Source organism: Maylandia zebra, linkage group LG23 (genome assembly GCF_041146795.1).
Source record: "Maylandia zebra isolate NMK-2024a linkage group LG23, Mzebra_GT3a, whole genome shotgun sequence".
NCBI classification, from domain to species: domain Eukaryota; kingdom Metazoa; phylum Chordata; class Actinopteri; order Cichliformes; family Cichlidae; genus Maylandia; species Maylandia zebra.
Window position 1 is genome coordinate 49,273,870 of NC_135188.1, and position 15,215 is coordinate 49,289,084.

General features: G+C 43.7%; 1 protein-coding gene across 1 annotated transcript; it reads right to left on the reverse strand.

Moving 5' to 3' along the window:
• Nucleotides 1-2,822: 2,822 nt before the first annotated feature.
• Nucleotides 2,823-13,926, reverse strand: gyg2 (glycogenin 2). Its single transcript, XM_004564119.5, has 9 exons — nucleotides 13,483-13,926; nucleotides 10,578-10,716; nucleotides 8,682-8,856; nucleotides 7,731-7,893; nucleotides 6,574-6,700; nucleotides 5,235-5,421; nucleotides 4,401-4,523; nucleotides 3,668-3,799; nucleotides 2,823-2,958 (listed from the first exon to the last, which is right to left on the reverse strand). The coding sequence occupies exons 1-9, from the start codon at nucleotides 13,487-13,489 to the stop codon at nucleotides 2,839-2,841; spliced, it is 1,173 nt and encodes a 390-aa protein (XP_004564176.3). The 5' UTR covers nucleotides 13,490-13,926; the 3' UTR covers nucleotides 2,823-2,838.
• Nucleotides 13,927-15,215: the final 1,289 nt, after the last annotated feature.

A 15,215-nucleotide genomic window follows, 5' to 3' on the forward strand; every position in this document is an offset into this window, starting at 1 on the left:
TGCAGTAGCTAGGGAGCTGATTGGAGACCAAAACAGCCAATCATAAGTTTTGCATCCAAGTCTGTGATTGGTTGGTTTTGTGGCACATTTGTAACAGTGCACAGAAAGAGTTGAGCGTGCAGAGAGCAGAGATGATGTGAGCGAGAACGACACACTGAGAGCAGATGTCTGTGAGCGCACAGAGCAGAGATCTGAGCAAGAGCAAATGCCAACAACTGAGCGAGAGGGGCTGTTATTGTGTGTGTATATGGATAATAGCAAACACTCAAATACATTTCTTGCATGCAGCAATGAATTTTGTTCGCTCAAATTAAACTTTTCTTTGCTCAAAATTATTTTCTCCTCAAAATGCAACATTTGTACATTTGTAAATTCTTTACGTGTGCTCAGAATAGAGGCACAAAAATAACACCGTTGTACACTGACAATAAGAAGACAACCTCCAAAAAAAGAATGGTTCTGCAGGTATTGGCCACAGGTGTATCTTTGCTGTGTCCATATCACTGTTGCAGGCATGAAGCGGCAGCTGAGCTCATCGAGGAAAAGACATCCTTGTGTGCGCCCACAGGGCTTGTTCCATCTCCCAGCAGTCTCATGAGAGTGGAGGAGACATCGGGAGACAGGGTTAGGGTTGAGTGAACGAGACCTTGATGGCTGCGCTGCAGGTCCTCTCATCCACTACTCTGAGACATTAGGCCTTTTCATTGTTGTACTGGTCAGATCGTGTCAGTGCTGAGGTATGTAGAATTTGGTCATTATTTAATCGTTCATATCAAAAGTCATTTAAAACCAACTCAAGGACTGCAACCATTTTTAATGGGAAAAACATCTATTAGCCATCAGTGAGTGTTAGTGGTATCACCAGACAAGTGCCAGTGTTAAAGGTTTAAATATTTAAACAAGCATGTGTATAGACAGACTCCAGGGGTCAAGCATCTGCCTTTTTGGCCTTTTCCTTTAAGGTTTTACAACCTATTCATCTTGGAGTCACTCTTGTTCAGAATTTCTGTAAATTCTATGGATTTTCATTATTTATAAGGATAGTCATAAATCTTTATGTGTTTATAAGGACTGTCTTAAAAGAATCGATCAAAGTTTGCATGACTCGGTGGGATATGAGTAGCATGACATCTTGCATTTTGGTGTTCAAATGATCCAAGTTTGAAAGCCAAGTGCATACTTAAAGTCAACGTCAAACTATCCATCCATCCATCCGCTTTCGCTTATCCTTTTCAGGATGGCGGGAGGTGCTTGGAGCCCACCCCAGCTGTCTTAGTGAGGCAGGGTACACCCTGGACAGGTCGCCAGTCTGTCGCAGGGCCAACATATAGACAGGAGACAACCATTTGTACTCACATTCACTTCCACATTCACACCTATGGGCAATTTAAAGTTTCCAATTAAACTATCTATATCATATTTTTATGATTCTCACATGCAATATTAATTTTGCATTTGCCACTTCCAGCACAAAGGCTGTGGAGGTGGGGTGCCCCCGGCCTCTCGGCCTGGGGCTCGGTCACTCAGGCACAGCTGGCTGCCGGCGGAGCTCACGGGCGCGTCACTGCAACTCCCCCTGGCTTCTGCTCCGCGGCTGCTGAATGAGCTCTCATCTGGGACTCTCCTCAGCTCTTACTGGGACAGTGGCGCGGCTGCCCCTCTGTGGGTCTTCCTTGGTCTCTTGTGTTCTGGGGGCCTCTGGATGTCTGGAGTTTTGATCTCCTCCATACCTGCTTGATACCATAGAGGACAGGGCTGTGGCTCCCCACACTCTCTAGCAGATCATTACATGGAGAAACCTTTGGAATGCAAGCATGCTGATCCACACAGGTATGCACACATGGGTATTCACAGATGCGGACTAAAGCTTTCTTGGCTGCTGCCTCAAAGCACACTGTGCGCTGTCTATCTTGCGTGCTGCACAATATCGTTTATTATTTAGTAACTATTGATATCTATGACTAGCTAGTTTATTGTGATGGTGCTTTGTTTTAATTTTATTATTATGTTGCTCTTTGTTGTTTGCTGTCTCCCCTGTTTTTTTTGTTTTTCTTTCTCTCCATACAGGTGACCCAGGAGTTTTTTTTTTTTTTTTTTCTCTCTTCCCCCCCTTCTCACCGTCTCTTCTCCCCTTTGGTTTTCTTTCTTCCTCTCCCCCTCTTTCTTTCATTCTTTCCCCCTGTCCTATTAAAAAAAAAAAAAAAAAAAAAAAAAAAAAAAAGGATGACAAAGGATGAACTGAAGCTCCGCCATCACGTGATGTCACATGCTGCTGTTTCTGATGTCACTTAGAAAAAAAAAAAAAAGAAAAAAAAAAAACAAAAAACAAAGGCTGTTCCTGCCACAGCGTCACCTACTTCCAAGGTGCATGGAGAAAAACAAGGGTCCAAAGAACACTTGGAGTATAAAGAACAGCTTTGATCCTTGACCAACAGGTTTTGGCCTGTGGTCATTGTCAGAGAATGATGAAGACTAATCCAGCACAATACCAAGAAAGCACAGGTTAATAGAACAAAAAGAAAAGAAAACTACAGAAACTAAAACGGGTACTAGCTCTCCTCTGTCCTGACTGGGCCATCTAGTAATAAGCAGCAGAGGGGAGATACTTTAAAAACAAAACAAAACCATCTATGAACGATGTAGATGTCTATCAGACTGCTCAAATAAATAAATCAGTAAGTAAACAGGTAGAAAGCGTGTTACTGTGTGTAACTTCAGTTTTTATAAATAGTTGTGTGCCCTTCTATGTATTAAGGCATGCAAACTGTCAAACCCCAGCATTTTAGTAACCACACTACAGAACATGGAAACACTAAGGCTGATGAAGTTTGACATTTTTTAATCCAAAAAGCGGTCCAGCATCCTTTGGATGTTGTGAAAGGCATCTCTGCCGAGGTAGTCCACCTGTCCCATCTCCCACAGCCTGCGGTGATCCAGCGGCTCAGTGTCTGCAGGTGTCTGCCACGACAAAGTGGGAAATAAACATCACATAATTATTCCATATAGATGCATTTAACAGAAGTCTCGTTTTGAAATCTGGCCGGATTTGAATTCTTACACAAAGACAACACAGTGTAAACACAAAGAGTCAGTGTGAATCGTCTGTGAAGAGGAGGAGGAGTATCACAGTAGCTAAAAAAAACAAAACCACCGCTCCACGAATCATGTTCTGGCAACACAAGTGAAGCTTTCACAAGCTGTCTGCTACTCTGTGCCACACATTTAAGGGAACACTGACAGTCAAAGGACGTTTCAACCAGTGCAGTAGCTCTACTTCATTCTGAACAGATTCAACTGGTACAATAAACATCGATCTGAAATATTGTAAGTAAACCAAATCAAAATGATAACTGCCACCAGCATGTGCTCTGTGCGGTTTTGAGCAACCAGTGTTGCCTTGAAAGAATGTGCCCTGCATAGCGCTGGCTCAGACACACCTCACTGAAACCTTTAGTTATAAGTTGCTGTGAGCCTGGAGAACGTGCTAATATTTCCACACTACGTCTGAGGGGCCGTCAGAACTAGTCTAAGGAATGACATAATTACGGTTTCATTTGCGATTCTGTTGACAAGCAAAATCTGCAGATTATTACAACATAAATTGTTTTACAGAACATAAATTTGGCAGCTGTAAATTCATACTTCTACGGTTTAAAGGACTACATACGGGATCAGCAGCCGTGTCTGCAGGAACGTCACTGCTTTCAGAGCCTTCTGCCCCCAAAGGCGGATCCTCAGCTTCTGACTCCTCAGACGATCTCGACTCCTCCTCCAACTGTGTGCCATCTGTGTGGGAACACTGCAGACGCAGGAATCATTTTACTAAACAGCAAACGTGATTGCATGTGCCGTACGCTGTTGTAAAAGCTTCTACATCACCTGATCGTGGGGATAACTCTGCTGATGCATGTTCATAGCTGTGATCATACTGGAGGGAATGTGGTTGTTCAAACTAATCGTACAAGCTTGTATAAACACAGTGCATCAAGTTGTAATGAATTAAACAAATGACCAAAGACAACGAGAAGCTCGGAGGCCCGTGGCAGACAGCAGGCTGTATCCCTGTCTTGTTGTGTTTTTTCTTCCTGGAGTCAAATGAAGTCAGGCTGAAATACTCACAACTACTACGATCATTACTATGATATATGAAAAACACAACTAGCTAATAAGGTTATTCATTAAGCTAATTAATGTACTGATAAGAGATTATATCGAATGAGTACTTACAGGAAAAGTCTGACTTGTGTTTAAAGTAGTTAATCCCCCTACTCTGACTCATGAGATGCACAGCTATGACAATTATATTTAGTAATAAACAAAAGCAAAAAATGATGCTTCAACAAAACACAGAAACTGTCCAAGAGCTTAACATACAGATCAGCATGTCAGTCTCAGCTTACCACAGCTGGTTCAGACTGTGAATAAAGGTACTCTGGAGGAGGAGGAGGAGAAAAATGTGCAAGCAGTGAATTCGAGGTGTCCAAGTTTTCTGTAAACGGCATCTTGGCTTCTCTTTCTTGGATCTGCACAAAGACAAAAAAAAAAAGGAGGATAGTAAATGTTGGGCTGACAACCAAGACCAGCGCTGCACAGCCATCTGACACGTCTAGCTGCCACGTTCATGTTGCAGCCAAACTCTGCAGCAACTTATGTGACAGATTGACAAATCTTCAGCTACAGAGGGAGAAGTCAGCAGTGAAAACTGGTGCTGGAGCGGCTGCAGAGAAAACGTGCAGAGCATCTGCCAAACGTGGCAAAGCAACACTCTTCACAATGGAACAAAATCCAGCAAACTGGTGACAATGTATCCTTACAGGAGTCCAACAAAGCATCGGATTTAAACCAGACAGTGTGAGTAAGCCAGTCTGGTGCCTTCACTACAACATCATGACAGTGATACTGGTTTACTAACAAGGACACCACCTGTGAGCTGCTGTACTGCACAGGCACATGATGGTAAAGCAGAGACATCTCGGGGGTTTCACTATCAGCCTGATGGCTCATCCCATGTGAACGTTTGCATAGCTCAGTTGTAACTCATGCTGGTAACGTCTGCTGCTGTTTAAAGCCAATCTTTAGCTTCAGATGTCATTTTTGTCTTTGTCCCACTCAGATCCCTTCCTTTGACTCCTGGTGTGTGACTTTGGACCTCCACCCACCAGTGAGTCCCACACCTGTTCCGTTTCCCCCGATTAAACCTTTACTGTCCTACCCGCCCTCGTGCACATTCCTACCTGTTGTGGTTTCTTCTGCTCTTGCTTGGGCTGGACAACTGGAGCAGATGACACTGTGTGAATAAGGTATTCCTTCCACCACAGAGACACAAACTGCTCCATGTTGTGTGAGTAGCTGCTGTTTCCCTGCGAGTTCCAGGGTTTGTCTGCTCCAAGGAAGTGGATGATCTTTGCATTGTGGCCAAACCTGCAAGAACAAAACTGTAACTCCAACATGTCCAACTGTGGAAACCAGTAACACAGAGGAGACTGAAACCCACACGGTTCAGAGTATTTCCCAATTTATCAATTCCTCAAACCTATATTTATGTTCCAGAAGGTTCATTGGAGCGTCATCAGCTGTCACCGTTTGTTTTCTGTCAGTTTATTCTCGTTTCATAAGAACTCTATCAGACTGTAAGATTACATTCACAGTCAATGCAGAGATGCACAGTTAGCTCAAATTAAAAATGAACAACAGAAAACGTGCAGGGCTTAAAAACCCTCCTGATCCTAATATTAAGGTACACTACAATACTACAGATGTTATACTAAAAACACACTCAAGCCAGATAACTGCAGCATCCAATCAACGGTCGCCTTCATAGACCAGCTGAAAAGTGTCACACTAACACAGAGATGAAAAAGAAGCAAAGCGTTGTCGAAAACACCAGGACACATTCACACCAACAGGGTTATGGACCGGTGGCCTTCTGCTACAGCACTTTTCTACTTTACCCGACTGCCTCATTCACACCAGCACGTTTCTATGTATAAGTGCTTTCTAGCCAGCATTTTTCATACAGAGCTTTTCATGCCACATTCAAAACTGCAGCATTAAGACTGATCATGTACAGCAGCAGTTGGACATGTATATATCATATATATCATGGAGCATTCAGGAGTCTGGAAACTTGGCAGTTCTGTACCGAGCACAAGGGTGAACAGTCAGTGAGGGCGTGTGGAGTCAACTTTAACGGCTCTGCTTCGACGGCATTGTGCAAACACATCCTGCACAGATGGAAGAGGACAGCTAAAGCGACAAGACGAGCATAGAAAGTCCACCTCTGAAGAAAACTAGATTTTGGAGTCCAGATTAAAGAGATTTCTCAGAGTGATGTCAGCGACTGATCTGTTATCAAAGTTTTATTTCAGTGCCGACTGCACGTCTAGCAAATATGTTTTCACCTCAGTGATGCAGGCAGCAGATGATGCTCCTGTGACAATAAATACAAAACTATTTGATTTATGCCCAAAACAATGACATGCATTATAGGACTAGAACTAGCCTTTACACGTGGAGATATTTAACTGTGGGTTTTAAGTGGAAAAGAACCACAGGCAGCGCAGACACACTCACTGTTGGAAAGCAGGAAGGTAGCTGTAGACTGAGCTGGCACTGAGGTTGTAAACAAACGGTAGGTGTTTACTGAGGTCTTCCACTGACCAGCTACTGAAGAAAGAGTTCAACAGTCCTTGGTCTCCTCCTGTCAGCACACAAGAACAAAGTCCACAATAAAACAAACTCAATGTATGGTTTTTATCTTTTGTTCCCCTTTTTTTGTGTGACTGTGTAACAATTACCCAGGTTTGAACAATAAAGCAGCACAACATTTACAAGGACTGCGGCCATTATTTTAGTAATCGAGTATCCTATTGATCCTTCCGTGCATTTTTTGAGTATAGGCCGCAGTTGATAAACGAAGCATCGAAGCAAAGAATTTGTCCTCAGATCAGCTCAACGGCTGCAACGATTCATCGAGCAATTCAAGGAATTAGATTTTATTTTTTTAAATCTTTGAAACAAAGTCCTGATATAAAGAGCTGAAAACAGGCCAAAATCTCAATATTCTTTTATTTTATTCTTCCTAAAGTTTGGTAGGTGTGCAGGTGCTAAAGGATCCTGCACATTAAAAACATGATGTTATGTCAGTGCATTTGATGCAAAGCTGTCCAAGAGTTCATTGTGAAAGGGTTAACTGTGAGATCCACACCCACCAGAGGCTGCCTGTGTGTGTCTGTGTGTGTGTGTTCCTGTCTAGCTATCTTTGTGAGGACCGTCATCTGCATTCTACTATACTTGTGAGGACCGACAGTCACTTGTGAGGACACACTCACCGGTCCTCACAAGTTTGAAGGCATTTTTGAGGCTCAAACAGTGGTTTTAGTGTCAGGGTTGCAATTAGGTTATGGTTCGGTTTAGGGTCAGGGTTAGGCATTCATTTTTAATGGTTAGGTAAGGGGCTAGGGAAAGCATTATGTCAATGAAGTTCCTGACTAAGATAGCTGAAGTCCTGGTGAGGCTAGGTTGACATAATATAATGCATTTTTGAATCAGACCAGTCACCGCTCTCTCCCTGATCAGAACGAAACCAAAAGCTGACTGAATGTTTTTGTTGGGAATAAAACATCATTGACTTGCTTTCTATGAGCACATGACTCCAATTAGTTGAGCCATTGGAATTCAAAGCACTGTAGCTCATTGCTTGTGCCTGAGCCCGTGTAGTCGTGTGTTACCATCAAAGCTGCCGTGGCGACTGGCGTGATCCAGCAGTCTGGTGTGAGTGTGCAGGGACGGTCTGAAGACAAACACTCCTGAGTTGAAACAGTCGGGCCAGCCGGGATCAGGAGCGGCTGACAGCTCGTCCCTGTCAAACAGCTCGTCCACGTTACACAGCACCTGAGGAGACCAGAGGTCATCTAAACTCACATCTACACGGACTTCATCCACCTTAAGTTGACATCTGGAGGTATACATGTTACCTTTGTGTAGAAACAGGCGTCATAAGGGATAAAAAAATAAGTTTTAGTCTTCAAACGTGCTTTTTTACAGAAAGCATGAGAACATTACTCATTACAGAGCCTGCTGTGAAACACCTCAGCTGGTGTCTGTGAAGGTTCTCAGTCATCCAGGTCATCGTAGTCCAAGGAGCTTGCAAAGAAAAGCGTCTGGACTTTGGACGCTTTGGTCCCCCACAGAGGGACAAAGGACCCCCTGATGATCCTCTAATCGCCTGAGGTCACACCTTGGCTCAGGCGATTAGAGGATCATCAGGGGTCCTTTTGTCCCTCTGTGGGGGGTCACTCCCACTAGGTTTATATCTGGGACTCTCCACCATTTGACCTTAGAACTGAAGAAGCTTCTCGGATGAGAGGTGAAACGTCTTCAAGCAACTTAAAGAAGTCCAGACGCTTTTCTTTGCAAGCTCCTTGGACCTCAGCTGGTATTAGTTTCATTCAGTAGGAACATATTGTAGGTAGGTAGGTAGGTGGGTTGTTCTTGTTTTTATTGTTATTGTAACAAACTCTTTTTCTATGCTAAATGAAGATATCTGTGAGACACCATTTCCTCTGTGCTGAGAAGGCGACTGGCTCAAGGGAAACTGCTACCCACTGCTCCCACCCCGAGTGTTTGTGATCCTCCCCTCAACCAGCTTCAGACATATCGGCATGTGTCAGTGAACTCACCAGAGTGTCGGCATCCAGAAAGACGCATTTGCTATACTGTGTCAGAGTCCAGCAGTGGATCTTAGTGAAAGTGATACCGAGCTCAGGACGTCCCAGCAAGGACAAGTGGTGGTAATCTTCACTGTCCATCACATCCACCACAATCACTTCATCAAACACATCTTCAAGGGCGAGTCTGTCGGGCGATTCATAAACGTCAGTATATGATTTTTAGCAGATGCACCTTCAGAGCCTGTTTGTTCAAGAGTAATGGGACACCTAACATTTTCACACACAGCTCCCATTTCACCTTATGTTTGTTGCTCCCATCCCAATAACATCTGGCCAGTATGCCAACTTAACGTTACTTCATGTAGTGACAAATGTGGGTCACTTACTTCACTTTGAATTTTTCCTATATGAAAAGAAACCAAACCACAACTACAAGTTTCATCACCTGGTTCAGACCAGAGTAAAAGTATTTACAGCACTTCACTTGTTCTGCATTTTTCATGTTACAGTCCCAATTCCAAATTCTACACACACAATAACCCATAATGGAAAAGTCTGGATGCAAATATTTTTTTTTTTTTAAAAGCTCTTACAACAGTTGGATAAGGATCGAATGGCTCGTAGCAACGGGCAAGATACGCCCATACTCCCGAAACACCTTCCACAGAACACTGAGGGCCACGGTGGAAAGCCTTCTCCTAGCCCACAAAACATGTGCACTGGTTGGGTAAACTCCCATGCACCCTTGAATATCTTTGAGAGGGTAAAGAGCTGGTCCAGTTTTGCGCAACTGGGACGATCCTCCTGTAACCGAGGTTTGACTAATGCAGGCGTGTCCAACTCCAGGCCTCGAGGGCCGGTGTCCTGCAGGTTTTAGATGTGTCCTTGATGCATCACAGCTGATTTAAATGGCTAAATGACCTCCTCAACATGTCATGAAGTTCTCCAGAGGCCTGGGAATGAACTAATCATGTGATCCAGCTGTGTTGACCCAGGGTGAGATCTAAAACCTGCAGGACACCGGTCCTCGAAGCCTGGAGTTGCCCACCCCTGGACTAATGGATGGTGGGCTCTCCTCTCCAGCACCCTGGCATAGACCTTCCCAGGGTGGCTGAGGAGTGTGATCCCCCTATATTTGGAACACACCCTCCGGTTCCCCTTCTTAAAAATGGGAACCACCACCCAGGTGTGCCAGTCCAGAGGTACCACCCTTGACCATGCACCATTTCAGAGCGTGTCAACCAAGACATCCCTACAACATCCAGAGCCTTCAGGAACTCAGGGCGAACCTCATCCACCCCCGTGGAGTTGTTTAACTGCCTCAGTGACCTCGGCCTCAGTGATGGAGGAGTCATCCACCCGTCCCCAGACTCTGCGTCCTCTACAGAAGACGTATCAGTGGGTTTAAGGAGGTCTTGGCTCCAAAGTCCCACAGGCTAACCAAGCCTGATAGAACTGCTTCTTCAGCCTGATGGCTCCCTTTATCTCTTGTGTCCTGACCTGAATGTACATTTCTGTAGGACTCAGACAATGACTGTGCACCAACATCTCCCACCTTTGTTTGATCAGTTCCACAAAGCAGAATGAGAGAATCTGCCCAAAATTAGATGCATCAAGCTTGTAGAGTCATACACGAAAAGAACTGAGGCTGTAATTGCTGCAAAAGCTGCATTAAACACAGGCTGTGAATACTTATATACATATGAAGATTTTTAGACTTAATATATTTTGGAATAGGGCTGTAACAGGACAAAATGTGGAACAAAAGCTTTCTGGAGCCACTGCATAAAGATGAAAACACCCTTGGAAAAGATATTTAACAATGGCTGAGCATACTTCGAGCACACATGAGGGAGTGAGACTAAATTCTTTTAACGTTTGACACATGGTTCATCATTCTCCCACCTTGACTGCTCAGAGACATTTGGTGTGATCATGGCAACTATGTGGCGAGTTGTTCCATGCCGCCGCAGACTTCTGGCCACTACAGCGGCTCCCATGCAGTAAGAGTCTGTGGTGGCAAGGGTCACAAAAGCCTCAGCAGCTGGAGAAAGAACAAAAAGACCCCATCAGGCTGACTGACCCGGCTGACGTGTGTTTGTCATTTAATCTTTGTTGGATTTGGTGTTTCTTTGTTGCAGCAGGAAAAGTAACCACTGCATGGTTTGACTTTTACATGAGGTCCTGATACCCTGTTCATACTGAGAGTTAAGTAACAGTGACCCTTTCACAAGCGATATCAGTAAAGGCATGTTAGAAAGAAAAAGAATACTTGTAGTATTTAAAATATTTCAGGATCTTTGTGGAACAAGGAGCTATTTTAAATAAAGAATACAATTCAGAAAGCCACTATGGACAGATCCAGGCCTGACCTGGTCCAAATCCACGCACTCCACCCCAGACACTGTTTAATGACCTATTAAGGAGCCTATGATAGGTTAACATCAAGCAGATGCACTTCTAGTAAGACCAACTGAGACTAATTTTGGTCATTCTCAGTGGAAAATATGTTGAGGTTCAGACTCTGAAACTGTACCTTTCAAAATGTTATTTGACAGAATTTAAAAAACCAGTCGTAACATGTTCAGAACACTGCACTACGTTTTACACGTGCCTGTTGTCAAGCTTACCTCACGAGAACCAGTAAATGCACCAGCTGTGCATCATATTGTTGTAGTGAGTAACTGTTTAAATTGTTTTCACTGTGATCTGCAAAAAACTAAAGTGATTTCCATTATGCTTTAAAGTTTTAGCACGTCTGATGTGTAGAAATCTGCAGCAGCACTGAGAGCACACTCAGCCATCAAATAATAAACTGGAGCTAAAATGTTTTATCTTACCGCTCTGTGCACTAAAATCACCACGACACCATTCAATCTGTGCATTTTGCACCAGCGTTGCATTTTACCGGCGCATTTTCTACCTTCTTTACCAGTTTTTAATCCCCATTTGAGAATGTCTCTGGAGTAGTTGGAACACATCAAACCTGATCATTGGATCGTCACTGCTACAGATGAGCTAAATTCACTTTGTAGTGCAGGGCGCAGGGGCCTGTACTGTAAAGTAGGTTCAGCACACACATGACCTCTCAAGGTGGGTAGCAATACACGGGCGGTAGCAGAAGGACCTCTGAAACATGGGAAGCTCTACTGGCAGGAAGATAAATATAAGCGTAATATCAGAATAAATGCAAATATGAAAGGGTAGCTGCATAATACAGACTGAAGTAACCTAAGCTGATGTGAGTTCGTAGTAGTAAAAGAAGGGTAGGGTTACTTAAGCACTTTGGTCAACTGATACTTCAATGCCTGTGGGGCGGTCAGCTCTGCAAAGGTACCATCAAGGCTGAAAGTACATACAGGTTTTAGAGCAGGGGTCTCAAACTCGCGGCCCGGGGGCCACTTGTGGCCCACGTCACCCCTGCTTGCAGACCAAATCTTGAAGTGAAGAATTATAATGCAGTTTGGCCTTTGAAGTGACTTTTTTTGTTAAAATAAGTGATTTAATATGAAGGCAATATGAGCAGAGAGCACAAACGTGCTGAGGGATTGGCTGTGTTAGTTCACAAACTAGTGTGTAGCACAAGTGCTGCTGTGTGTGTGCACAGACACAGAGGACCAGTGTGTTTGTTTGGTAGTTCACTGAAAGGATTCGTTTAGTGAAGAGGGAGGAGCAAACAGGCTTGTTTTACAATATTTGACATAAAAAAACCATTTTAGGAAATATTTGTGGCTGTTTTCTTGTCTGTTGGGGTTTTTGTAGTACTCGAACACTAAAGTGGCTCGTTGAAGTTTGACACCCCTGATTTAGAGTCACACACAGAGTCCAGACGTGCGTTTTATTTCTGCTGTGTTTTTAGAAAGGCATGCCTTTGTCTGGGTTGTGAGCTGACCAGCCTGAAATCTTCCATCTAAAAACATTTGAATCATCAAGAAACAACATCAACAACAAACTGGTTTCAGTTTTCAACCTACTTTGTTTAAAAAAAAAATACAGTAGATTTCTACGTTTAAACAGCTGAGATGCTCGGATCAAATATGGCTTAAAGATATCTGCATTCTGTTTTGATTTACATTTACACAAAGTTGGTAACTGTGGTTGTACATTTAGGATGGGATGTATTTTAGGTGGGATTTGTGTTGTTGTTGTTTGTGTGTGTCAGTAAAAGCCACAGTCACAGTCAGTAGTTTCACAGAGTGGCTGCATCGCCACCATAGCAATGACAGGACACAGGATTGAAGTTCTGTGAATGTAAGTATGTTTTAATAACCTTTAGACTTGGCCTCTGCTGGGAACACTCTTAATAATAAATAACAGCCCACTGCTGGTTCTTCTGATGCGTGGATATATGGTTACACTCCTATTGTGGTTGTAAATCACGCGTCACGTAGAGCACAGAGTGTGCATGGCTTAATATCCCGAGCATGCAGTCAGATCACAAGCATGTTAACCTTTTGTCTGCACGAGTGTCACATTTCACGCGGCTCACTGTGTGGGAGAGTGCTGGGGAACAGCAAGCAAAGACTTTCATGTCAGAATTACACTGCGCCGTTTTTCATTGAGTGGAAGCTTGAGCGAGTTACGACTCAGTTAAAGAAGTTAACCTGTGGAGGGGTTAACTGAGTTATTACTGTGGGCTCTACCTTACATATAAAGCGCCCTGAGGCGACTGCTGTTGTGGTTTGACGCTGTATAAATAAAACTGAATTGAAAGAAGGTCACGCACACTGACGCGTACTTGATTCCTCAGTAGAACAAAGTATAACGTGATAAAGACTAGATCGTGTGTGTTAAAGGAAAAGCCACCTACCTGACATTCCTGTGCACACCTGACAGCTGCACGTATCCACAGAGGAGATCAGGAATATGCGGCACGTGTGTGAAAGTCTCCCTGCAGCGCTGTGGGAGCAGCCAATCACAAAGGCCCGGGACAGACCCGGGTTAGCAACGGCTAAATCCCGAGAAACGCCACCAAACCACAGCTCATTCAGTTGTTCCTCCCGACCGTGTGACACTGGGCTGCTGGTGCTGCTGGTTACCTGTTTGCTCAACTGGTCATTCAACCAGCACAAAGGAAGCTTTGACTGATGTTGTGCAACACACTCTGCCCTAATGCCCCTTTGTTGACCGCCCTCCTTTCACTCTACATGCGTGACAGGTTACCAATCAGCCGGTGTTTCGGCTCGACACCCCCCTCTGTTACTGTTTGTAACGAACTGCTGCAAAAAGGAAGCTGGCCATCACAACACGAACACCTTCAGTAAAAACAGCGTTACTCGTCATTTATTCAGATATAAGTTGACTTAGTGTGAGTAATAACTGTGCATATGAGCAGTGAAGTGCTTTAATGATGTAGCGTCTATCAAAGAGAACAAATCCTGCATTTCATGACCTATGTGGCTGTGGCAGCTTTTCCAGCAGCTCTGCAGCACCGCACTACACCATCTCCGCCCGCCGGATTAATAAAGTCTAATCTAATCTATTTTATGGACTTTTGTATCATTGATAGCATTAATGTATCTTTTAAAAGACACCAGCATTCACATGTCCACCTCACAGGTGTGACAACCAACCCCAGGACCAGTGCGATGCCCACCTGACCCAGTGACAGCTGCCTATTATGAGCTCAGTAAGAATGCAACGCTGTGTGTCACCGTTACATTCTTTGTTCATAACAGCGCATTTGTTGAAACCGTATGTGTATAGGTGGTGCAACATCGACAAAGCCAGTCCATATTAGAGGTTAGAAATTAAAATGGAAATGAGTGGTTTCCATCAAATTTTTTTAGATCATATCTGGCTGAATATGACATAAGATTTCATTATAAACTAGATGAAACATAAAGAAACTCCTGTTTTTTATGTGTGTATTTCTAACTTTCTGCTTCTTCATTCAGATCAAACTGAGGTTATTGTACTCGGCCCTGAAAAGCCTAGAAATATGGTATCTAAGCAGATTCTTACTCTGGATGGCATTACCTTGGCCTCCAGTAACACTGTGAGGAACCTTGGAGTCATTTTTGACCAGGACATGTCCTTCAACGCACATATTAAACAAATATGTAAGACTGCTTTCTTCCATTTGCACAACATCTCTAAAGTTAGAAATATCCTGTCTCAGAGTGACACTGAAAAACTAGTTCATGCATTTATTACTTCCAGGCTGGACGACTGTAATTCATTATTATCAGGAAGTCCTAAAAACTCGCTGAAAAGCCTTCAGCTGATCCAAAATGCTGCAGCAAGAGTCCTGACAGGGACTAGAAGGAGAGAGCAGATTTCTCCTGTTTTGGCTTCCTGTTAAATCCAGAATTCAAAATCCTGCTCCTCACATACGAGGTCTTAAATAATCAGGCCCCATCTTATCTTAATGACCTTGTAGTACCATATCACCCTATTAGAGCACTTCGCTCTCGCTCTGCAGGCCTACTTGTTGTTCCTAGAGTATTTAAAAGTAGAATGGGAGGCAGAGCCTTCAGTTTTCAGGCCCCTCTTCTGTGGAACCAGCTTCCAGTTTGGATTCAGGAGACAGACACTATCTCT